Genomic DNA, 25,935 nt, shown 5'->3' with positions numbered 1-25,935 from the left:
TTTATTTATTTTATTTTATAGAACAGAGAGAAATTGAGAGGGAGGGAGAAGTAGAGAGGGAAAGAGAAAGAGAGAGAGAGAGAGACTTGCAATGTTGATTTACTGCATGAAGCTTCCCCCTGCAGGTGGGGGATGGGGGCTTGAACCTGGGTCCTTGTGCATGGTAATTCCTGCACTTAACCAGGTGAGTCCCCCACCCCCATTATGCTCTTCACCTGAATTACCACTGTGCCCTCCTGCTGCTGACTTTGCTTCCTCTCAGGCTACTTTCTGTCTTCTCAGAGGAACCTCTGTGAAAGCAGAACCAGATGATGCCAGCTTTGTACTAATAAGCCTTTGAGGATCCAGGCCCCACTTCTTAGATTCTCTAGTAGAAAGGTCCAGGCCTCTGTGGAGAAATGGGGCATCCTGGCACTAGGCAGGGAGATTAAGATAAACTGGGAGCCTCTTGCAATGTCTGAAAATAGGGACGTGTTCAAGAAAAGAACCTCTCTCTCTCCCTCCCTCTCTTTATTTCTCTCTCTCTCTCTCTCTCTCTCTCTGTGTGTGTGTGTGTGTGTGTGTCAGAGGGACACAGGAGTCAACTGTAAGAGCTCCCCAAGGCCAATACTGCAATAACTGATCAACAATGTGGTATTGGAATAGGCTACAAAATGTCCTTGCTACTACTTGATACTCACAAAGGTGGATGGTGGAGGAACATCAGAAAAATCTCTCATGGGTCTTTCTCTCAAGATCCATAGTCCCATTCGAGTAACCACAAACCTCATGAGAAAAACCTGGGAGAGAAGTAAACTGAAGGGCATGCCACAAAACACCTGGACAGCACACCTTCAAACTACCAGGTCATAAAAACAAGGAATCAGGAGGCCGCCACTTCCAAGACAACGCTCAGGAGATGTGTGGCTTTGGAGTTACAGAGTCCTGGACAGAGTCTAGGGAGAGAAAAAGGACATGCTGTAGAAACAGGGGCAGTCAGAACAAAGCAGAGACTGCAGTTAACAATAATCTCGCAACATGGTCCCTCGGCTGTGACACATACAAGCCAGTAGTGTGAGTTGTTCATGGTGAGGAAACTCAGTTTGAGGTATTGGAACTTTCTAGACTACCCATATAGCAAGCTTCTACTTTTATTTTATTAAACTTGAGAGCTTTACAGAGCACTGTTTTGGAGTATAGTGTTTTGCTGGGCTAGCGTGGGGGTGCCTCTTCCCAGGCACGTACTCTCTGGTTTGGAGAGAATGTGACCGGAGCCAGCCTGGGCTGCTACTCACTCAGCGATACGAGGGAGATGACTCATGAATGGACTCATTGTGGTGAGGCAATTCGATTCTTTATTTATCAGGGAGCCCAGGCTTTTAAAGATCCAACCTGAAAGTGGCAAGTTGGAAATGGAAATGGCTAGGAAAGGGGCAGAGAAAGGCAAAAGGGGCTGGAAAGGTAGGAACTTCCTTAGCAACTGTTTTGAGGGTTTTAACTGGTAGGATTAATAATACCCTGCAGGCAGGGAGGGTCTTGATGGTAGAAAGAAGATAGATCAAAGGAATGGAATGGGTGGGGATCTTTCAGGCAAAACAATGATTATGTAGATAATAAGTCTGATAAGACAAGAAGGTGGATGTCCCCTCAAGTCAAGCCCTGCCAAGCTCAACCACATCCTCACAATTTCCCTACAGTTTTTTTCTTTTCTTTTTTTTCACCACTTCGTCACCAAAGGTCTGTGTCCCCATCCCCGCCCCCACAGATCACCACTCTAGTTCTCCCACAGTCTTAGATAGAAGTTGACATTTTTTTTTCATGTCTGTGTTCTCAATTATCTATATTCAAAATATCAGCGAAACCATTTGTAGCTGCCCTTCACCTCCTGACTGGCTTTACCGAGCATCACCTTCTCCAGTTACACCCACTTTATCCCAAAGGACACAATCTTTTTGTTGTTGTTTGTTTTTATTGCTAAGTAATGCTCTGTTGAGTGGATGTCCCATAACTACTTTATCCAGTCATCTGTGGAAGGGCGTGTTTGTTGTGTCCAGGTTTTGCTATTGTGAATGTAGCTGCTGTGAACACGGGCATGCATGTGTTTCTTCTAATCAGTGAGATTCTGTCTTTTGGGGTAAATGCCTAGCAGCGGAATTGCTGGGTCCTAGGGAGGCTCCATTTGCATTTGTTTAAGGATTCCCCACACTTTTCTCCAGAGTGGTTGCACCAGTTCTCACTCCCACCAGCGATGCAGTAGAGTCCCTCTCTCTCCACGTCCTCTCCAGCACTGACCTTCTCTGGTTTAATTGATGGAGCCCATCCTTACAGGTATCAGGTGGAATCTCAGTGTGGTTTTGATTTGCATTTCTCTGGTGATGAGTGAATTGGAGCATTTCTACATATGTCTGTGGGCTGTGTGAATCTTTTCTTTAGAGAACTGTCTATTGATATCTTCTGTTCATGTTTTTTTTCTTTTATTTTTTAAAAATATTTTTTATTTATAAAAAGGAAACAGTGACAAAAACCATAGGATAAGAGGGGTACAACTCCACACAATTCCCACCACCAGAACTCCATATCCCATCCCATCCTGATAGCTTTCCTAATTTATCCCTCTGGGAACATGGACCCAGGGTCATTATGGGATGCAGAAGGTAGAAGGTCTGGCTTGTTTAATTGCTTCCCCACTGAACATGGGCGTTGACAGGTGGATCCATACTCCCAGCGTGTGTTTCTCATTCCCTAGTGGGGCAGGGCTCTGGAGAAGCGGGGCTCCAGGACACATTGGTGGGGTTGTCTGCCCAGGGAAGTCTGGTTGGCATCATGGTAGCATCTGGAACCTGGTGGTTGAAAGAAGAGTTAACATAAAGCCAAACAAATAGTTGACTAATCATGAAACTAAAGGCTGGAATAGTGCAGATGAAAATTTGGGGGGGTCTCCATTTTGTAGATAGTTATTAGGCCTATTTTAGTTATATTCAAAGAGCCCATGACTACACTAGTGTTTTTTTTTTTTTTTTTTTTTCTGAGCCTGACATCTGATATGCAGGTGAATGCAAGTTATTGTCTGGGGAGGTGATGTCATGGCTGGAAAAAGGACCAGAAAGCTGGGTCAGGGAAGTGAATAGCTCCCAAATATTGGCAAGGTGTATAAATATTGTTGACTGAACTGCCCATGTTTTTATTGGGATGTTCTTTTTCTTTTTGTTCATCTGTATGTGTTCTTTATAGATATTTGATATTGACAGCTTGTCTGAACTGTAGTGTGTAAATATCTTTTCCCAATTTCTGGGTGTCCTATTTAGCCTTATGGAATTTACTTTTGATGTGTAGATGTTTTTTAATTCGGTAAAGTCCTATTTGTTCATTCTTGTTTTTTGTTTTCCTTGCCCATGGGGTGGAATCTCCAAATAAGTCTTTAGTGTTAAGGTCCTGAAATGTTTCACCAATGTATTTTATAGTTTCAGGCCTAAAACCCAGATCTTTGATCCATTTTGTGTTAATTTTGGTACATGGTGGAAAGTGGTGGTGTTTTGTTTTCTACATGTGTTTGTCTAGTTCACCTAGCACTATTTATTCAAGAGACTTTTTTTTTTTTTGCCCACTGGGCAGTTTTGGTCCCTTTATGGTATAAAATGTGCCTAGAGATATTTGTGGGTTTAGTTCTGGGCTCTCTATCCTGTTCCATTGATCCATATGTCCATTTTTGTTCCAATGCCACTCTGTTTTAACTACTACTGCTTTGTAATATAAACTGAAGTTGAAGGAATTGTCATGCCTCCATATTTCCTCAGGAGAGCTTTTGCTATTCATGGCTTTTTATAGTCTCACGTGAATTTTTGAATAAGCTGTTCAATTTCCTCAACATATGTCATTGGGAATTTAATAGGAATTGTATTGAATCTATAGATTGCTTTTGGCAGGATTGCCATTTTAATGATATTTATTCTTTCAATCCATGAAAAGGAGATGTTCTTCCCTTTCTTTATGTCATTCTCTTCTTTTAACAATGTCTTCTTGCTTTGTTGAAAAGATCCTTCGCCTCCTTTGCTAAATTTATTCCCAGGTATTTGCCAGGCTAGCCTGAGGGTGTTTTTTTCCTGGGCACGTGCTCTCTGGGTTGGAGAGAACTCGGCCTGAACCAGCCTAGGCTGCTACTTATTCAGTGATGTGGGAGAAGAACCAGGAACTCTTGTGGCTGAGTGGGAACACAATGCAATGCTGCCTTTATTGATCAGGAAAGAACTGCCTTTATGTCTTTTGAGACGGAAGTGGCAGGCCAGAAAAAGGAAAAGGCTAGGAGAGGGGGTGGAGTGGAAAAAAGAGCTTGAAAGTAGCAAGATTCCATCTAAACAGTGGGGATTAAACCAATGCCCTGCAGGCGGGCGGGTCTCAGACAAAACAGTGATTATGTAAATAGACCACAGCATTAAGCAATGCAGGGGGCCTGGCATGACGACCAACAGGTATTTTATATTTTTGTATTTAATTGTTAAAGGGATTACTTCCTTGAGTTCTCTTCCCTGTTCTGTTTTTTTGTATAAAGAAATGCCACAGATTTATGAGTATTGATTTTGTAATCTGATGCTTTATTGAATTTCCAGTAGATTTTTTTTGGTAGGGCTTTTGGGTCCTCTCAAAATAACAGCATATTGTCTGAAAATAATGATAATTTAACTTCATCCTTGCCGATTTGGATTCCTTTAATATCTCTTTCTTGCCTGATTGCGATGGCAAGGACTTTTAGGACTATATTGAATAGAAGTGTTCAGAATGGACATCCTTAACACACTTGCCTAGTTCCTGATTTTATGGAAGAAAGCTTTCAGTCTCCCCCGCTTTGAGCATGATATTAGCCATGTATTTGCCATATATAGCCTTCATTGTGCTGAGGAAATTTCCTTTCAGTCTCAGTTTCTTGAGGGCCTTTATCATCAATGGGTGTTGCACTTTGTCCATAAGATTATGTGATTTTTATCTTTCTTTTTGTTGATATGGTAGGTTACAACAGTTGACTTGCAGATGTTGAACCTTCTCTGTTTCCTAGCGATGTATCCCGCTTGGTCTCGATGGATTATTTTCTTAATAGGTTGTTGAATTCGGTGAGCCAAGATTTTGTTGAGGATCTTTGCATCAATGTTCATCAGGGATACAGGACTATAGTTTTCTTTTTTGGTGGAGTCCTTTCCTGTTTTGGGATTCAGAGTAATATTAACCTCATAAAACGTGTTTAGGAGTGTTCCCTCTATTTTTTCAAAGAGTTTGAAAAGAATGGGTGTTAGTTCTTCTTTAAATGTTTTATAAAATTCATTAGTATAGCCATCTGGACCTGGACTTTAGCTCTTGGCGAGGCTTTTGATTACAGTTCCAACTTCTGCACTAGTAATTGGCCTGTTAAGTTTATTTACTTATTTTTGTGTCAAAGTTGGCAGTTGGTGTGACTCTAAAAATGTGTCCATTTCTTCTAAGTTGTCAAATTTATTTCCATGTAGATGTCTATAATAGTCTTTACAATCTTTTGTATCTCTGCCTCATCTGTTGTTATATCTCCTCTTTTGTTTCCAAGTGATTTTACCATAGCTTTCTCCCTTCTTCTCTTAATGAGTGTAGCTAGTGGTTTATATATTTTACTTATCCTTTTAAATAACCAGCTCTTGGTTTCATTAATCTCCCTGACGGTCTTCTTGTTTTCAATTTCATTGATTTCTGCTCTGATTTTTAACTGTTTTCTGTCTCCTACCGATTGTTGGATCTTTTGTTCCAAGTTTTGTTAACCTCTAAAACTTCTAGTTCAAAAAGTTGATTAGCAATACATGAAAAAACAATTTCTGAGGGATTTTTATAAGACTAAGTTTAAAGTTCAATTTAAAAATGTATAATCTTGGCTGATAATTGACAGTGCCCTGGGGTTCTTGGCTGGCCTCAACTTGCCAGCACCTCTCCAACTAGGCTGACCCCTCAGATTAGGACACAGGGCTCTTGCTCTTAGTGACACCTCCTCCCTGAATGTCCTTCCTCTTATTCTCTCTCTCCTTCCTCTCCATTCCAGTCCATCTCCATCTCTCTTTCTTCCTCTCCCTCTGGTCTATAATCTAAACACCACAGTTCACATACCTCTAGTCCAGCAAGTCTTCTTGAGAGCTACCAAGCATGTCTCTCCTGTCACTCGTCGCATCATGTTTCTTTCCAGCATCCCCAGGAGAATATGCCTAACTTGTTCACAACCATCATTGTCCTGACACTGTGCAAAAGGAAAAACTTCATGGATATCTGATGACAGAAGGGTAGACTTGTGTCTGTCCATGTACGCTGACTTGTTAGCCTTACACCTTTGTGTTCTAACCTCCCTACCTCCTGAAAGGGGAACCTTTTCTGTCCTAGACCTCCAACCCTTCACATTCTCTCAACCCATGTGTGCAAGAAGTCGTCTGTTACTGTCCTCTGTCGGTTCTTAGGAACTGACTTGATGTGAGGCCACACAGAATGGGAATGGCTTCCCCAAGCAGCATGGTCATCTCCAGTATCAACTTAATTTGTTTTTCTCATTGATGCAACAATGAAGCAATGTTGAACTAAGCAGCCCTATTCCAAGGCCAGCTGTACCTTCAACGGGAGGCTCCTTAAGTACAGTGCCCATCCTTGGTGTCCACCCTGGGCAGAAATTATTACTACGAGTTGCAGCCACTCAGGTTCACACGACTGTAAGAGCTCCTCACTGCATAATTAGGACCCATAATGCAACACAATCATTAACAGTTTACAACTTCCTTTTTTCTCCATACTATATTTTTATTGAAGTAATTATTTAAGGGTGAGGATGGAGGAACTTTAGAGAGAGTCTCCCCCTTTGTGTTTCCCCCACAGCAATGAGGAGGGAAAGTCAGCACCTTTGAGAAAGTAGCTATTGATTCCTTTGCCCCAAAGCATCCCACTGAACTAGATCCCGAGTTGTTTGCAGAACTCTGCAGAATAAATGGAAATCAGTGCACCTCACTGCTTAAGGCACATCACCAATGATCTGTGCTGGTGCAACAGAAAACTCCCTTATCCTTGTAAGGGATGTCTCCCAAAGTTAAAGATGACTTTTACTTACCAGGAATGGGGAGGGGATGGGGACACAATGATTTAGGGAAAAATGATGGGAAAAATCTCTGCCGATGGGTAGCAATCGGGTCAGTATATTTCCTGCCTCTGAACTGTACACTTAAAAATGATTAAGACGGTAAATATTACACATACTTTACTATAATAGAAAGGAGCCCAGTGGTGTATTTTCTTTTAAATCAAGACTAGTCATAATATTCTGACAGGAGAAAGGGTCAGTTACACAGCAAGTACAGAGTAAGAGCCCAATTTTTATTTTAAAAATTATGGGTAATGAAAGAGTAGAAATTAAATAAGCCAAAACAATGACCGATTATTTCTGAGTGGGAGTGATGCTCTCCTGTCTTCTCTGGCTCCCTGTGTCTTGCCAATTATTTATTCTGAAATAAACATCTGTGCATCTTTTGTAATCAGATGAAATATGGTCCCAGGCCATTGTGAATGTAGTTTAAGCCACTGGGTTGTGTACCTTAAAGTGGTTATGGTGCTACACCTTGTGGAATGTGTCTTTTAGCACAATGGAAATGTGCTTAGAAAAAAAAAGACAGCCTGTACTAAAGCACTCACTACCTACATGGGTTTCATGAAGTTTCTTTTGGTATAATTACACACACACACACACACACACACACACACACACACACACACACACACACACACATTCACCACTGTAGTCTAGGGGAAAGAGGTCAGACTTTGGAAGTAGAAATCAAGTGACCTACTCAGGTAACATACCTAAAATAGACTTCCTAGATTCTCTCCACCCTAAGATCCTTATTCTCACCTGCTCAATTCCTACTTTTTGGTTCCTGTTTACTAGACAATTTATCCTGCTTTATATCTCACTGCCTTTCAGCCACCAACTTGCAGATGCCACAGTGATTCCATACGGACTTCCTTGGACAGATGACCTCATCTTTTCAGAGCCTGACCCCACTAAGGAAAGATAGAAACAGGCTGGGGGTAGGGATCAACCTGTCAATGATCATGTCCAGCAGGGAGTGATTACAGAAGCCAGACCTTCCACCTTCTTGTACCCCAATAAGAATTTTGGTCCATGCTGCCAGTGGGGGAGAAATGGTAAGGAGAAGATGGCCAGAGGGCTCTGAACTCCACCTCCATCAGGACCAGGAGAGAGAGGAGGAAAAAAAAAAGGACATTTAGATGTAGAAATAGGTATAGGTGTGACTTAGAAAGGAAGAGAAGGCAAGACCACAAACATGGGCATATATACGTGTGTGTATGTATGTATATAATTATAGAAATAATAGTAACCTCATATCTGTGACCTTGGGAGAACTACTGCAGCTTCCAATGAAGAAAATGGGGACACAGAGCTCTGGTGGTAGGAAAGGTGTGGAATTATATCCCATAATCTCGTAATTTTATAAGTCACTATTACATCATTGATAAAAAAAAAAAATCAAGTGGCCTGGGGGCCAGATAGTGGTACACTTGGTAGAACAGATTTATTACCATGGTCAAAGACCTGGGTTCAAGCATTCACCCTCCGTGTGTGTGTGTGTGTGTGTGTGTGTGTGTGTGTGTGTGTGTGTTACAGGAATAGGAAGCTACACAAGTGGTGAAGCATTGCTTCAGATGTCTCCTCTCTCTCCATCTCTCTCTCTCCCCTGTCCCTCTTTGTTTCTCTCTGTCTCCAACCAATAAATAAGTAAAATATATCTTTTTAAAAAAATCAAGTGGTCCAATGGTACCGGAAATGGGTTTGAAGGTTCCTAAGAGCAATCCCAAATGTTGACTTCTTTTTAAAAAATATTTTTAAATATTTATTTCCTTTTGTTGCCCTTGTTTTATTGTTGCAGTTATTGTTGTTGTTATTGATGTCATCATTGTTGGATAGGACAGAGAGAAATGGAGAGAGGAAGGGAAGACAGAGAGGGGGAGAGAAAGACAGACACCTACAGACCTGTTTCACCGCTTGTGAAGTGACTCCCCTGTAGGTGGGGAGCCGGGGGCTCGAACCAGGATCTTTATGCCGGTCCTTGCGCTTTGTGCCACATGCGCTAAACCCGCTGAGCTACCGTCCAACTCCCGTCAAATGTTGACTTCTATAGATCAAAACGAAGGCATTCTCTATAGGTGGATCATTTCTATCTTTATTTTTTAAGAGTTCACCTGGGGCTCATTACAATTCAAATTGAGGCCAGTTGGAGCTAACCCTCGTATTTTCTGCAAAGTGGAGAGTGCTGAATTTGATGGCATAAACATGATTGCAGGAGAAGCGACCCCAGAGCTTCAGAGATGAGCTGTCTTTAAGAAGAGCCCAAGATCTCACCCTTTGCACTCACCACAAGCTTTCTGCTGGCACGGAGGTCCTTTGGTCCTCACTCTGTCCTTTAGTTTGTGGTACTACCAGGCGCACCGTGTGAAAATGACTTTTCTCTGAATATGGGAGGAGTGCCAGAGTCCACTTGATAACTTACCCTCTCTGGGAGTTAGGAGGAGGCTGCCGGTGCTGAAACAGGACTGTTTGTGTCGAAAAGCCCGCCCCCCCCCCCCAGGATAATCACTGGGCCTCAGTGCCTGCACTACGAGTTCACTGCTTCTGCCAGTCACTCCTCCCTTTTTTTCTTGATAGGATGGAGAGAAACTGAGAGGGGAGGGAGAGAGGGGCCCAGTGGGGGCCACCTGGTTGATCACATGTGTTACAGTGCGCAAAGACTTGAGTTCGAGCCCCCGTCCCCACCTGCAGGGGGAACCTTTGTGAGTGGTGAAGCAGGGCTGCAGGTCTCTCTCTGTCTTTCTCCCTATCACCCTCTTCCCTCTCGATTTCTGGCTGTCACTATCTAATAAATAAAGATAATAAAAAAGAGAGAAGGGAGGGAGAGACTGAGAGACGGACAGAGAGAAAGGGAGAAATGGGGGGAGAGAGAGAGAGCAGGAGAGAGAGAGATAGAGAGATAGATAGAGAGGGGGAGAGAGAGAGAGAGAGAGGGAGCTGAAATCTATTTCACTGCTTGTCAAGTTTCCCCGTGCAGTTGGGGGGAGGGGGCTTGAACTGGGGTCTCAGCACATGGTGAGATGTGTGCTCAGTCTAGCAGGGGAATCGCCATGTGGCCCCTGTGTTGGAAATCTTTTCTTTTTTTAAAAATATTTATTTTATTTATTTATTCCCTTTTGTTGCCCTTGTTGTTTTGTTGTAGTTATTATTGTTGTTGTCGTTATTGGATAGGACACAGAGAAATGGAGAGAGGAGGGGAAGACAGAGAGGAGGAGAGAAAGACAGACACCTGCAGACCTGCTTCACCGCCTGTGAAGCGACTCCCCTGCAGGTGGGGAGCCGGGGTTCGAACCGGGATCCTTATGCCGGTCCTTGTGCTTTGCGCCACCTGCGCTTAACCCGCTGCGCTACAGCCCGACTCCCTATGTTGGAAATCTTAAAGAAGACAAGAGAGGGTGGGCTCGGGTCAGGGAGATCACTTAGCCAGTACGAGGCCCCTTTGCCATGTGCGTGGCCCAGGTGCGAACCCAGGCACCATAGGGGAGTTCCCAGACCAGAGAAGTTCTGGTGCCTCTTGGTATCTCCTGACCCCATGGGTCTCTCTCTTTCTCTCTCTCTCTCTGAAAAAGTCAGTCTGAAGCAGTGAACTCACTGCACACGAGGCTTGGCATGCTAGTCCTCATGGTGGGGAAGGAGGGCCTGCTTCCTTTACAACCGCCCTTAGGAAGGAAGCAGGGCAGAGGACTGCAGAGACTCTGGTCAAGGAAGTTGAGGCACTGAGAGTAGAAACCTGAGTTCCCCGCCCAGGCCTGAGAGCTGGGGTGTTTCTCCACAGCCCATACCAGCAGGCACCCCCAGGGGCACTACGCCCATAGACAGTGCCAGGCTGCCCTGGCCCTGGCCTGGCTGGCAGGAGGCTCTTAGCAGCATGCAGAGCTGAGTGTAGTAACAGGACCGAGGCGTGTCATGCTCAGGCTCTCTCTGTGCCCGACCTTGTGTGCCAGCCTGCTGGTAAGTGTTGAGGAAAGGGCAGAGGTGTGAAAGGGCTCACTCCAGAGACAAGAAAGCAGTTCCGCTGGACAGCCTATTTGTGTGTGTGTGTGTGTGTGTGGGGGGGTGGGCAGTGCCAGGCACCCACTCCTCATGCCACCTGAAGGTGACTGCTCTGTGACTGAGGACAGAGGGGTCTGTGGGGCCACACACCTGCTGTCTGAGACAGGGAAGCAGGAGAAGCAGCCCCGGGCACCCCAGTGAGAGGTGGGGCCCAGAGAACACTCTCAAAGCCGTGAAGGAATGACAGGTGTCTACACCGCACGGCATCTCGTCAAAGCTTGGTGATGTCACCTGTGCGCTGGGGCGAGGGCAGCCGGGGTGAGGGCAGTCGGGCCTGGGCAAGGGCAGCCGGGGTGAGGGCGGCCGGGGTGAGGGCAGCCAGGCCTGGGCGAGGGCAGCTGGGGTGAGGGCAGCCGGGGTGAGGGCGGCCGGGGCGAGGGCAGCCGGGGCGAGGGCAGCCGGGGCGAGGGCAGCCGGGGTGAGGGCAGTCGGGCCTGGGCAAGGGCAGCCGGGGTGAGGGCAGTCGGGGTGTGGGCAGCCGGGCCTGGGCGAGGGCAGCCAGGGCGAGGGCAGCTCCAAGGTCTCCACGCAGATCCCTGAGTGTCGGGGGCAGCGGCGGGAGGCCCAGGTTCACCCTCAAAGCTCCCGGCTCCCTGTCCCCACCTGCAGGGACCAGGTCCCACTGGCTGCTCTAGGAAGAAGCCCACAAACACGCCAGGAGTTTAGGCCCCGAGACCAACAGGGGCCCCGAGCAGCCCGAGAGCCAGGCAAGGCATCACGCGGCATCTGCCCACTGATTCTTTCTTTGGAGCCGTGTGCAAAACCAGACCCAGAGAGCAGGCAGCCGAGGGCTCTGGCTGCAGGGCGCCTCTCTGTCTTCAGAGCCGATTCGTCTCCGTACCTGGGATGGGGCCTGGGCTTTAGGGGGGATCTCTGCACTGGGCAGGTGATTTAGACTCTCATTTCTTTCTTTCTTTCTTTCTTTCTTTCTTTCTTTCTTTCTTTCTTTCTTTCTTTCTTTCTTTCTTTCTCTTTCTCTCTTTCTTTCTCTCTCTCTCTCTCTCTCTCTTTCTTTCTTTCTTTCTTCCTTTCTTCCTTCCTCCTTCCTTCCTTCCTTCCTTCCTTCCTTCCTTCCTTCCTTCTTCCTTCCTTCCACTGCTCCTGGTGGCCATCCCCCCCCCACTCACCCTCTTTTTTTCTTTCTATTTTATTTTTATTTGACAGGACAGAGATAAATTGAGAGGGAAGGGGGGATAGAAAGGGAGAAAGACAGACAGACAGACACCTGCAGACCTGCTTCACTGCCCATGAAGCCTCCTCCTCGCAAGTGGGGAGCGGGGGCTCGATCCTGGGTCCTTGAGCTTGGTGATGTATGTGCTTAACCCCGTGTGCCACTGCTTGACCGCCTACTTAAACCTTCTCTGCCTCTGTTTGCTCTTTTGTGAAACAGTCAAGTATCTAACACAGTTACTGTACAGATGAAATGAACTGAAGCTTGCGATTCTTTTTATTTTAGTTTTTTTAATTAATTAACTTTATTTGCAGAGACATCCAGAAATTGAGAGACAGAGAGACCGGCAGCACTGCTTCTCCGTGTGTGAAGCTTTTCCCCTGCAGCTGGGGACCAGGGTCGCCAAGCACTGTAACAGGTGCACTCAACCACACCTCACCTCAACATTTGCAAAGCGTTTTTGTTTCCCTCCCTAAGTAACCATTCTCTGCAGCCAGTTTTCAGTCAGGATTAACTTTGCCACTCAGACAAAGCAAGTTGCTGGGCTCCAGACTCGCTGACTTCTCTTACTCACCTGCCGTCCCTATTGGCCTCGTCCTCTGAAGACAAAAAGGCAACTCAGACCTGATAGCCTTTCCATATGTGTGTTTTATTTTCACCCACAACCCACATGTCAAAAACTAACAAAGGAATCTGAGGCTCAGAGCAGTGACTGGAGCTTCTGCTGCCAGCCGCACTTCTTTCTCTGCGGCCTCTCCCCTGTGGCCTCTGTCCTTACCTCCTGCCCCCGCCCGCCCCAAGCACCTCCCCTCTGAGTGTCTTCTCCCTGTCTGCTACCCCCCATGTCTGCCTCAGGGGCTCCTGGGGCCACCAGACCTTCTCAGGGAGGGAAGGAGGGAGGGAGCAGACAGATAGGAGCAGAAGACACCTGCTGTTGGCTCCAAGATCTGCAGCCCAGACACAGCCTCAGGTTCTTACTCCTGGGCCAGCCACATCCCAGAAGACAAGCGTTCCTTGGAGACCAGTTTTGGGGTGGTGCTTGCACGTGGTATCACCCTCCTGACGATATCCTCTCGCAGATGGCAGCGGCAAACCCATTTCACAGATGCAGATACAGAGATCAGTCCCCAGAGCAGAGCTGTCTTCTCCCTGCTGCCCTGGGCTTCTGACTCTGCATCTGAGGGGCGAAAGGGGTCAGGACCATCACGGTGGAGAGCAAGGCAGGTAACTCAGATGGCCTTCAGAAGCCCCCTGGGGCAGTTACGGTTAAGCTCACGTTCAAGGATGGAACCTAACTGATGGACGTGAGTAGCGAGAGGACTGGGGAGATGCCCAGGAGAAGAGCCACATTCTTGGCTCCCAGTACCTCCAAATAGGGGAGCAGATAGGGCACCTTGCTGAGGCAGGCAGCCAGGCTCAGGTGCGCTTTTAAGGAAACCAAAAGTGTTATCCCTTTCTGTCCTTCCTTCCTTCCTTCCTTCCTTCCTTCCTTCCTTCCTTCCTTCCTTCCTTCCTTCATCTTTCTTTCTTTCTTTCTTTCTTTCTTTCTTTCTTTCTTTCTTTCTTTCTTTGTTCCTCCCTTTCTTCATTTCATTTCATTTCATTTCATTTCATTTCATTTCATTTCATTTCATTTCATTTCATTTCTTTCTTTCCCTCTAGTCCTGGAGACCAACATCAAACACTTTTTCACTATCTTTATTTATTATTCGGTAGGGACAGCCAGGGATTAAGAGGAAGGGGAAATAGAGATGGGAAGAGAAGGAGACACACCTGCAGCCCCGCCTTACTCCTTGAGAAGCTCTCCCCCTGCAGGTGGGGACTGGGGCCTTGAACCCTGTCCTTGCACATTATAACATATGCGCTCAACCAGGTGTGCCACCACCTGGCCCCATGGAGGCCATTTTCCACCCACCTTCCTCCCTCCTTTCTCTCTTTCTTTCTTTCTTTCTTTCTTCCTTTCCTTCCTTCCTAGCTTTCCTTTTGATTTTGTTTTATTGGATGGGACAGAGAGAAACTGAGATGGGCAGCAGGGAGATAGAGAGGGAGAGAGAAAGATAGACACCTGCAGGCCTGCCTCACCGCTCATAAAGCTTCCCTGCCACACAGGTGAGGAGCTGGGGGCTCAAACTCAGGTCCTTGGGTGGGTCCTCACACATAGTACTATGAGTGTTTGACTGGTCGTGCCACCACCCTTCACGCACTCCCAATAGTACTATGAGTGTTTGACTGGTCGGGCCACCACCCTTCACGCACTCCCAGAGGGCTTTCTATACTTGGAACAAGTCTGACTTCTGACTCCAGGAACAAACACCCTGAATAGGACACAGGGAGGACCCAAGTGGGAGTCCTGCCTTTCTTGCTGAGGACTTCCAAGGGTGGTCCTGTGTCTGTGAGTAGGAGAGAGGCCCCAGCCTCAGCCCCAGCACCAGCCCCCAGCACCTAGACCTGGCCCCAAGCCCCCTGCCCCAGCCCAAGCCCTCAGCAAAGCCCCCAGCACCAGCACCGGCACCAGCCCCAGCCCCAACCCCGAGCCCCAACCCCCAACCCCAGCCCCCAGCCCCAGCCCCAACACCAGCACCAGCCCAAGCCCCCAGCCCCCAGCCCCAACCCCCAGGCCCAGCCCTCAGCCCAGGCCCAGGCCCAGGCCCAGCCCCAGCCCCAGCCCCCAGCCCAAGCCCCCAGCCCCAACCCCCAGCCCAAGCCCCCAGCCCAGGCCCAGGCCCAGCCCCCAGCCCCCAGCCCCAGGCTTCTGTGGTTGTAACATAAGCTCTGTTCTTCCAGGGAAGAGGGAGACTGGATTTCTCTTGTAAATATTGATGGAGGCCCCAGACAGAGAGGAACAAGAAAACAAAAGACATTTTATTTATGACAGAAAAAGAAACCAACAGGAATTAAAGAAAAATCCACCAGCTCGACAGGAGGAAGAAATGTTTAAATAAACTGTGGTCCATCCATGGGGTGGAATACAGCACAGCTATTGAAATGGTGTTTACTGAAGGCTTGTAATAACACGGGAAAATGCTTATTCTCAAAAGCTAAGTGAAAAGAGGAAGCTCCTGAATTGTGTACTCAGCATAATCACACCTACGCAAAAAAGAAAAAAAAAAAATCAAATCCAACAGGAGGAAGCAGACAAGCAGACATACATCCCAGCGGGGCTTGTCTCTGGGTGGCGAAATTGGGGATGTTTTTTCTTATCCCTTTCTCGATTTTCCAATTTTGGCTTCTATAATGGCACAGTTGGCCTGACAGAAAGCAATCCACACTTAAGATTTTGTTTTTATTGTTATTATTATTTTCTTCCTGAAGAGGAAAGATCTCTTGTCGGGAAAGCAGGACAGGTGACCCAGGCAGAAGCCATGTGACACACAGGCCACTCTGCTCTCAGGCTGCAGGCGAGTCGTCAGCAGCCCAGGCTGATGCCCAGTGCCAGAGGAGAAAGTCTGGGTTCTGCCCCTGGGTGCGGTCAGCAGGCAGCCACAGTCACACCCAGAGACTCTCGGCCCTTTCTCAGCCCTGAATGTTCAGACCTGGCTTCTCTCTTGGGAAGGCAGTTTATTTCTCTGTCCAAGAAGCTTCCTTTCTAGACGTCGACGGGATGGACTGCTTCTCCCGACATGAGTGGCTGAAGCAGGACAGGAGTCCTGACCTGCTCACACTTGGGGACTGAAGCTCCTTGGAGGTGCCCTGCCCCCCCCCCCCCCCATCTCTCCACCACTGGCCAGGTCCTTCCTGTGGGAGCGCTGGCTCTTTCCAAGTCTTGAGCTGGTTGTAGTCTGTGCACCACCACATCTCCACTCTTATCAGGGAGGACTGGCTTTCCTGTCCCCCCTTCCTGCCCTGTCTTTCTCTGTGGCATCAGTGCAGCATGGGTTCCGGCTCTGTGTGTTTTAATGTGTTGTTTTCTTTCATTAGAATTGGATGCCATCAGGTCAGGGCTCTGCTGCCTGGCACAGTGCCTGGCCCGAGCACTGTGCAAATGAACCTTAGCTACCACGGCCCCGGGGGTCTCTGTAGGTCCTCTGAATTACTAACCTTGCCCACCAAGGTGGCGTGATCCCTCTCACCCCTTAGACCCAGCATCAACAGCCCAGGGCGGCAGTGAGAAGACAGCTCTGACCTGCTGGTAATGCCTTCCTGGGCCCCAACTCGGAACGAGAACTGTATAGCAGGGTTTGTGCAGCTGGCTGCCAAATGTATCTGCATGTCCCCAGCCTCAGATCTCTGCTGTTTGTCTCGTCATGAAGAACATCCCCCACCCCCACCGATATCTGGGACAAACTCTGCTGTTTCACCCCTAGAATCATTCCTGAGTCCCTGCCCTCCGGAGAGTGTGGTCTCCTGAAAGGGTTCCCACAATTGCCTCTGGCTCACGAGGGGCCGTCTTCAGGGTTTGGCCCCACACGCCACCCAGACTGCTCCTCTTGGAAGTTCACCTCCGAGCACAGACTCTCAACGTGGGCATCATGGCCTTGGTGGGGAAAGCCGGGTCCCTCCTTCCCCGACACCTGTCACAATGCCAGCAAACTTCCTCTCTCAGCCTCCAGTCCAGGAACCAATCAGGCAGACTCACCTCCCAGGCCTGAGAACAGGGAAGGTAGCTTCATACAAAGAGCCCATTCAAGTTCCCATCTCCGCATCTCCCTTCTTTCTATCCTTTGTTCCACTCCTGCACCTTCTCAAAGGGGGACTCCAGGCTCAGAGTGAATGCACACTCCTATGGGAAAATGTGGAGAGTTTGGCAAGAATCTTCCCCAGGTGCCCTGGAGAATCCTCAAGGCAGAGAGAACATGGGTTGTTCTTCTCCCTTTCAAGCGATGAGATTGACTCCCAAAGCACCCTTCTCTCTCTGCTTGGCAAGCACTGCCCTGGTGTACCTCCCAGCTCTGCTTCTCTCTTCCCTGCAGCTGCTAATTGCAAGATAGATCCCGCTTCCCTGGCATCTGGACTGGCCCCACAGCACTGCTGCCCTCCCATCAATGTGCTGTTAACAGTCTTTGGAGACGGAACAAGGTTATGGTAGTAGGCCTGGACCAATCTCTCTCTCTCTCTCTTTCTCTCTCTCTCCCTCCCTCCCTCCTCCAGAGGCTTGGAGGCCATTTTTTTGCCATGTTACTGGATAGGACAGAGAGAAATTGAGCGAGGAGGTGGAGATAGAGAGGGAGAGAGAAAGACAGACACCTGCTCATGAAGTGGAACCCCAGCAGGTGGGGAGCCAGGGGCTTGAACCTGAATCCTTGCATGAGTCCTTGTGCTTAGTACTGTGTGTACTTAACTGGGTGTGCCACCGCTTGGCTCCTAGTCTCTTTTCTCTGGAACAAATGGATAATTTGGTGAGGTTGGAGTCTCTCCCCTCTTAGAAAACCAGGAAGCCTGATGTCCACGGGCACTCCCGTCTTCCAGTGGACCACTAGAACCTTCTAGCTCCTCAGTCCTCTCATGCACCTGCCTGCCTCTCCCCATTCTCTCTCTCTCTCTCTCTGGTGCTAAATCCAGAGGTAGGACTAGTGGTTCCCCCCAGCTCCCTGAATGTGAGCTCGGTGGTTTGGAAGCTGTACTAAGAAGGGCCCGAGTCCATGGGGAAACCACGGTGGCCAGTTAGCCACAGTCAGGGGCAGGCATTTAGAAGGATGACGGCAGCCCCAGGACCACAGTTTCTCTCTCCTTCCCTGAGACTCCAGGCAGAGGACAGCTGGAATCTGAGTAGACCACTGCATGATGCACTTTTTCAAATGGATGTTAACAATGAAGCTTCCGCTGGCGTACTGGAAGCCCAGGTGATGAGGACAAGCAGAGTGGGCTCATGGAGTTTCCTCTGCAGGTGTGGGTCCCTGGAGGCAACTTTGACTTCAGCTACAGGGCTGCTCCACCGTTCCTCATCCTGGGTGGGCCTCCGACGCTTCCCTGCGATCTCTCTCGGTCCCACAGAAGGAATTCCCAGAATTTCCCACCTTTCTAGCTGGGCACTTCTGGGAATCTTGGCAGTAGGGACCCAGTTTAGAGAGGGGTCCTGCTGTATTAGAGAGCTGTTTTTAGGTGTGTGTGTGTGAGATAGTACAGTGGTTATGCAAAATCAAAACAAACAAACAAACAGCCGTTTCATGCCTGAGGCTCCTCAGTCTCTAGGCTCAGTAATCTGCATTACCACAAATCAGAATTGAGCAGTGTTCTGGTTTTTTTTTCTCTCTCTATATATATATAATTAAATTTTAATTGAATTAAAACAAATAATATTTTTAAATCTTTTTTTAAAATATTTTATTTTTATTTATTTATTCTCTTTTGTTGCCCTTGTTGTTTTATTGTTGTAGTTATTATTGTTGTTGTCATTGTTGGATAGGACAGAGAGAAATGGAGAGAGGAGGGGAAGACAGAGAGGGGGAGAGAAAGACAGACACCTGCAGACCTGCTTCACCGCCTGTGAAGCGACTCCCCTGCAGGTGGGGAGCCGGGGTTCGAACCGGGATCCTTATGCCGGTCCTTGTGCTTTGCGCCACGTGCGCTTAACCCGCTGTGCTACAGCCCGACTCCCTTTTTAATCTTTTTTATTTGTTGGATAGAGACAGCCAGAAATCAAGAGGGAAGGGCGTGACAGAGAAGGAGAGAGGCAGACACCTGCAACCCTGCTCCACCACACGTGAAGCTTTCCCCCTGCAGGTGGGGACCAGGGACGCAAACCCGGATCCTTGTGCACTGTAACATGTGTGCTCAACCAGGTGCACCACCACCTGGCCCCTAAATAAAATATATTTTAGTAATTTTTAAAAATATTTATTTATTTATTCCCTTTGTTGCCCTTGTTGTTTTATTGTTGTAGTTACTATTGTTGTTGTTGGATAGGACAGGGAGAAATGGAGAGAGGAGGGGAAGACAGAGAGGGGGAGAGAAAGATAGACACCTGCAGACCTGCTTCACCGCCTGTGAAGCGACTCCCCTGAAGGCGGGGAGCCCGGTGCTCGAACTGGGATCCTTACATTGGTCCTCGTGCTTTGTACCACCTGTGCTTAAACTGCTGTGCTACTGCCCAACTGATAATATATATATAACTTTATTTTTATATTTATTTGCTTTCCCTTTTGTTTCTCTTGTTTTTTAATTGTTGTTGTAGTTATTATTCTTGATGTTGTTGTTAGATAGGACAGAGAGAAATGGAGAGGGGAGAAGAAGACAGAGAGGGGGAGAGAAAGACAGACACCTGCAGACCTGCTTCACCGCCTGTGAAGCAACTCCCCTGCAGGTGGGGAGCCGGGGACTGGAACCAGGATCCTCAAGCCGGTCCTTGCGCTTTGCGCCACCTGCGCTTAACCCACTGTGCTACCACCAGACTCTTTTTAAAATATATTTTAAAGAGAAAGCAAGAGAGCTACGGCCTATTGCCCCTGGGAAAGTTCACTAAAGGTCAGCTGGCTTCTAAACTATGATTTTATATTTTAGGCTTCATCTGAGGCCATTCTTTCTTTTTTTGATTTTTACTAGAGAGAAGAGAGAGAGATTGAGAGAGGACAGGGAGATAGAGAAAGAAGGAGAGAGAGACACCTGCAGACCTGCTTCAGTGCTTGTGAAGGGGCCTCCCGCAGACACTGTGCAGGGGCTCCAACCCAGGGCCGCGAGCCAGCACCCACCCTGGTTTTCTACTTCGTACTAAGGCCACTCAACGGAAACTTGGCAGGAGAACTGGGACATGCCCCCAAGCCAAGTTCACATCTGACGCTAGGCTGTGGTCCTCCCTGGAGATGAGGGTGCCCTCCACCTTGGGTCACACGTCCTTGCTGCTGTCTTCACGCCACAGCCCTGCATCTCACCGACGGTAAAGACCCCAGGGCCTCCGGCACAGGAGTGGGGGCATTAGTCTGTGTCCGGTCCACCCGACTCCTGCATCGCCCGCTGGTTCACGGAGTGGTGGGTAAGAGGTGCTTTCACCACCCCCCTCTGTTTTTCTGGGGGAGGGTACCCTAGACCCTGGTCTGAGGCACATCTGGGCTGGGTAGGGTCAGGGTGGTGGGCAGGAGGGTGCCCCGCGGGGAGGGGAAACTCTGCAGCTTCTTGGGCACAAACCTGGGCGAGCGGGCATCGGCGTGGAAGCACAGGGTGCGTCGGTGCCCCACACAGTAGACCAGGCTGCCCAGCACCGCGCACCGGAAGGCCTCGGGGTAGGGCTCGCGGTGGTTGGCACACTCGTACCAGAGGCGGGCGCTGGCGCTGCAGCGGTACACGCCGATGCCCAGGACGCGGTTGAGGTCGAAGCGGTAGAGGAAGCCGTCCACCGCCACCATCTCGGCGGTGCGCTCCTTGCTGCCCGTCGTGAGGCCAGGCCACCAGCGGCCCTCGGCGGCCGAGAAGCGCAGCAGCAGGTACCGCAGCGTGCCCCCCGTGATGAAGATCTCCCTGGCGCTGGCCGTGGCCGTGTGCGCCAGCACGAAGGTGTTGTCGGGCAGCGGAGGGGCGAACGTCCAGCGGTCCAGGCGCGGGTCGTAACGCTCCACCGTGTTCAGACACTCGCCCCCGATGGCGTACAGGTGGCCGTCCAGGGCCACCAGGCGGCAGCTCGGCCGGGCCTGGTTGAGCGGGCACACCTCGCTCCAGATGCCCGTCAGCGGGTTGAAGCAGAAGACGCGCCTGGAGGGCCGGCGCTCAGGCCCCTGGCAGCCGGACACCAAGAAGAGGTAATTGAAGAGACTGCAGACGGCACAGCCTCGGGACACAGCCTCCGGGGGCAGCCGGGCCAGAGGATGCCAGGCATCCCGCTCGTCGTCATAGCAACAGAGGCGGCCGGAGTCCTCCTGGGGACACACATCAGCCACCACCAGGCGCTTGCGGCCCCTCAGCCTTCGCAGGAGGATCAGCTCCCGCTCGGCCCCGTTCAGGCTCCCGTAGACGTCCGGGCTGCGCAGTACCTGCAGGTAATTGTCACTCATCACCTGGTAGGCCGCCTCCTTCAGGGTCTCCAGCTTCTGCCTCTTGGCCAAGCTCAGCACCTCGGAGCAGTTGCCCAGATCCAGGTGGACGCCAGCCGCTGAGCCGGGGGCCAGGGGCAGGTGGAAGAAGTTGGTGCGGGCCACCAGCTGCACGTGCGACTCCCTGCCGCTTCTGGCTGAGCCAGCCCCCGAAGATTCCTCGGACCCCGGGCAGGAGTCACTGGGGCCTCCAAAGCCGTCGAGCTGTAGCTGAAGCTCGGGGTTCTCCACGATCTGCAGTAGGCTCTCTCTCCTGCTGAGGCCTCGGGCGTGGGCGGCCGGTGCGGTCCGGGAGCTGGGGGCTGCTTGGGCTCCACCTTCCACGTCCTCTGTGGGGCCCTCCCGGGCTGTGTCTGTCTCCAGCGGACCCGGCGGAAGGGCCGGAGGGCTGCCGTCCCATCCCAGGGCGGCTGTGCTGCCCCCCAGTCTGTCCCCGGAGGTGGCCAGAGATGTGGACTCAACATAGTAGTCATACACTTTGCCCCTGAGCCTTGGCCCAGTCCCCTGCACCCTTTGCTGAATGAAATTCTCCATTCGAACCCGGGCCACCGATGAGAAGGTGTAAGAGGAGTTGGTGGCTCCTTCCTGCTGATGCAGGGCCAGATCGGAGGCCGCCTGAAGGGCTCCACCCTCTTCCCTGCGGACCCTTGCCACCCCTGTGAAGGCCCAGCTGTTGTCCACGTCACTCGCACCTTCCACGTGGGCCTGCCAGGGCTGCTGGAGGGACCCCTGCTCCGGGGCCCCTGAGCGCTCTGAGGGTCCGTCGTCCTGCTGCGGGGTCAGCTCACCGCCCGCCCCACTGCTGGCCGCTGCAGAGAGGCTGGCCGGGCAGCTTTCGGGTTCACTGCCCGCACGGGGGCGGAGGGGCTGCTTGGGCTCGGCACCGACTGCTGTTCCGGCTTCTTGGCTCTCACAGCCAGGAGGTACCAGGTCACAGCCGGGGCACCGCTGGCCCTGCTCCTCACCAGTTTCCTGTCTCTCGGCTTCGCTGCAGGAGACTCCCTGTGCCAGGACTTGGGAAGCCCCCTGCTCCTCCCAGCTGCAGCCTGGCATCCCGCCAGCTCTCTGGCTCTCTCTCCGGCGGCGTCTCGGTTTTGCGTGTGGGATCCGGGGCGCAGTCCTCTGGAAGGCCGACTGCCCTGACCCTTCTGCCTCGGGCTCGGCCTCGGCCTCCTCTTGGGCCTGGGCCTTGGTGTGCCGGCCCTCCTGTGAGGCCCAGGCAGACCTGGACTTGTACAGTCTGTAGGCTGCAGTGACCAGGAGCAGAGCAGCTGCGGCCAGCACCACTTTTCCCGTCAGCTGCATGTTCAAATGCCAGTCCTGGAACTCTGCTCCTCCTCCTTCTCCTCCTCCTCCTTCTCCTCCTCCGGGGAGCATGCTTCTCTCAGGCCAAGTTGGGGCCACGGAACGTCAAGAATCCAATTAATGATTGCCTAATAGGGGCCGTTCCTGGCTCCCGCGGAGCAGAGCGGGAGGGGGTTCCGGGCTGGTGCAGGCCGGCAGCTGAGGACTTGGAGTACAGGTGCCTTCGAGCTGGCAGAGGGCAGCTTCTGGGACCCTGGGGGGGGCGGCCGATCTTTGCAGCTGGGCTCCTGGAATCCTCTGATACTTGTTAGTTCCCTGGCTGGGGGTGTAAGGGCCTCCCCCAGGGCTGAGCTGGTGGGCAGCCTGAGCCAGCAGCAGGGAGGTGGCTCGGAGCGTCCGGTGTGTATGTGCAGAGGAGGAAGTGCTCAGCCTTAATCAAACAGTCCCCAGGTACCAGGAAACGCACAGGGTTGGCTCTGCTTTGCGTGAGCTTCATGATCTATTTTGCAAATCCGCAGGGCTTGGAGGGTGTGGTGCATGTGAGGCAGGTGTAGTCACTGAGGTGTGGCCTGGGCTCTCCTGCCACACTGTCTGCTGGGTCTTCACAGTGGGGTCAGCACCTGCCAGCCTGGGAGGCTGAGCCGGGACCGTGGCCCAGTCACCTGACACGGCTCTTGAATGCTTCTGCTTGCCGGCCCTACCGATGGGTCTGCAGGAGACACTGGCCTTCCTGAGAGGAGCTGGGACAAGTGTGGGGGTACACCCTCACTGTGAACGGTGACAGAGTCCCCACGTCACCACCGAGGTGGTTTCTGGGTCCTGATTCCCTGGCTCTGTGATTGTAGGCAGGTAATTCACTGTACCTTATCCACCTGAAAAATGGTGTGTGTGTGTGTGTGTGTGAGAGAGAGAGAGAGAGAGAGAGAGCTGAAACCTCCTATGTCCATGGTGATAATAAAGCGGTGAATATGTGTAAGTCCTCAGAGCTCTACTTTGTCCAAGTTTAATGAACATGAGTTATTTTTCTCCCCTACCCTCCCTCTCTTTCTTATCTCACCACTGCTCAGTAACTGTCACCTGCTGCGGAATGTGCATTCTGCCCCTGCGGACCCAGGTCCCAGAGGCCAGGGCAGAGATGTCATAGTGCCAACTCCTCGGAGGCTAGGCATTGTAAGGAGGAGACAGGTGGGTGGCTGGCGAGGCCAGGTGGGCGGCCTCGGCTCGGGCTGACCCCAGGCTTTCAGGGACACTTGGTCCAGTGTGACTGTCTTCATTTCTAGACACTGATGTGCAGCTAAGAGGTGGAAACAAAGACACTCTTCTGCGGGCCAGAGGAACGGCCAGCTTGGGGGGGAGCCTGGCTCCCTGCACTGGGGGCCACAGTTCTCTGCAGTCTGCATGGCTTTGCATGCCTGACTCGGTTCTCTCTGCACCTGGGGGGCCCCATCATCTTAGCTCGTCTCCCTCTCTTGGTTGGGTCAGATTCTGTCTCCTTTGTCTTCTTTTTTAAAAAATAATTTATATTATCTTTATTTATTGAATAGACACAGCCAGAGATTGAGAGGGAAGGGGCAGATAGAGAGGGAGAGAGACAGAGAGACACCTGCAGCCCTGCTTCACCACTCATGAAGCTCTCCCCCTGCAGGTGGGGGAGCGGGGGCTTGAACCCGGGTCTAGTGCTCTGTAACCTGTGTGCTCAACCAGGGGCCCCACCACCCAGCCCCTCCTTCTTTGTCTTCACTGGGCTTTGTTCTTCTAGAATCATCTGTTCCTTCTTTACACCCCTTCTTCTTGTGTCAATAAATTTTATTTTGTCTTATTTTAGAGAGAGAGGGAGAGGGAGAGAGGGAGACAGGGAGAGAGGGGGAGAGGGAGAGAGAGAGAGAGAACACTACCAAAAGATTTCTTCAGTGTGGTAAGGGTTGGGTTCTGTGCATGGGCAAGCAGCGCTGTCCAAGTGAACTGTTTCTCCAGTCCCCTTTCTGACACTTGTAACACTACTTCATTGCTCATGAATCTTCTCCTCAGCCCACAGGTACCTCTGGGGGCTTGAACCCGGGTCCTTGTGCATAGTAGTGGACGCATTCGATCAGGTGAACCACCACCACCACCGCCACGGCCACCACGGCCCAGCCCTCCATGGCTTTCGTGACATGGGCCCTGGATTCTAAGTCAAGACAGAGACTGCTCAACTCTGCACACAGTCACCTGCATGGGGTCACCAGCCGGTGCAATTGTGAGTGCTAGCGGCTGGGCACACAGGGCGACTCTCCCCTGCTGCTTGTCATGCTGATTTGGAGGAGAAATCACCTATTTGTAAATCAGGACGTGTCCTTTGAAGGCTACAGACCTGAATTCACCCAACAGGTAAGACTCTGGAAGCCAGACAGATGTCCTCAGTTTCCCCCCCTCCCCGCCCCTGGTCACTGGCAGCCAGACTCTGGGGCTCCCTTTCTCTCCTTCATGGTCAACACACAAATTCTGATTTCTTTTTTCTTCAGTTGATGCCTTCAGCTCTAAGGAGAGAGACAGAGAAAGAAGGGGAAAGACAGCTCAGCACAGCGTCTGCCTCCAGTGTGCAGGGCCCTGGGTTTAAACTGGGCTCCAGGGCGTGACAGGCAGACGCTGTCCAGATGAACTGTGTCACTCAGAGGCTCTGCTTCAACAGGCCCAAGAATGACCACAGATGCCTTGGAGACATGCAGTCTTCTAAGCTCTACCACTACCTGCTCCCCATCTCCCCCCCCCCCCAGACTCAGTAGCTTTACCGCGTGATGGGAGCTTCAGGGAATGATGCCGGTCGCTTTATCTCCCGATAGCCTTCCCAGTAACTCGGAACATTGGCGACTGTTCTCACGGTCGTGTTTGCAGTTAGGGAAACAGACTCAGAGAGATGTGCCCGTGTTCTACAGGAGGTGTGGCAGGCAGAGTCTTGATTTAGAGCAAGGTTTCTCTAGCGGCCTGGTCCATGCGTCTGCCTCTGGAAAGGGGAGGAGGAGGCGTAAGTGTGAAAGAAAATGAGGTCTTCCATAGTGAACGTAGGACTCTCTGGGAGGATGTGGGGCCTCCCGACGGCCACAGTCCAGGGGCAGGGGGAGCCCAGGATTCTAGTTCTCTGGAGGGAGAGACTCATGCCACAGCAGTAGGTGTGCTGTGACCTGACATCTGTATTCACAGGGCCACCAAGCAAGTGGACTCTTTCTTTTTTAACAGCTAGGTTAGTGTTTGCGTTTGGAGTTATAGAACTTCACCCTTCTTTTTATAAACTATCTTTATTTATTGAGTGGATAGGGAGAGTCAGAAATCAAACAGGAAGGGGGAGATAGAGAAGAGAGAGACACCTG

At 50.6% G+C, this 25,935-nt stretch overlaps 1 protein-coding gene across 1 annotated transcript in view; it reads right to left on the bottom strand.

Moving 5' to 3' along the window:
- KLHDC7A (kelch domain containing 7A) overlaps nt 1–22,972 on the bottom strand; it is a 141,829-nt gene extending 118,857 nt beyond the window's left edge. The window contains exon 1 of the mRNA XM_060200873.1: nt 19,659–22,972. Coding sequence (XP_060056856.1) covers nt 20,285–22,663 — 2,379 coding nt within the window. The 5' untranslated portion in view covers nt 22,664–22,972 and the 3' untranslated portion in view covers nt 19,659–20,284. The remainder of the gene's footprint in view (nt 1–19,658) is intronic.
- Nucleotides 22,973–25,935: the final 2,963 nt, after the last annotated feature.

The sequence above is a fragment of the Erinaceus europaeus genome, chromosome 11 (genome assembly GCF_950295315.1).
Source record: "Erinaceus europaeus chromosome 11, mEriEur2.1, whole genome shotgun sequence".
Taxonomy (NCBI): domain Eukaryota; kingdom Metazoa; phylum Chordata; class Mammalia; order Eulipotyphla; family Erinaceidae; genus Erinaceus; species Erinaceus europaeus.
This window is presented reverse-complemented; position numbering and strand designations above follow the sequence as displayed.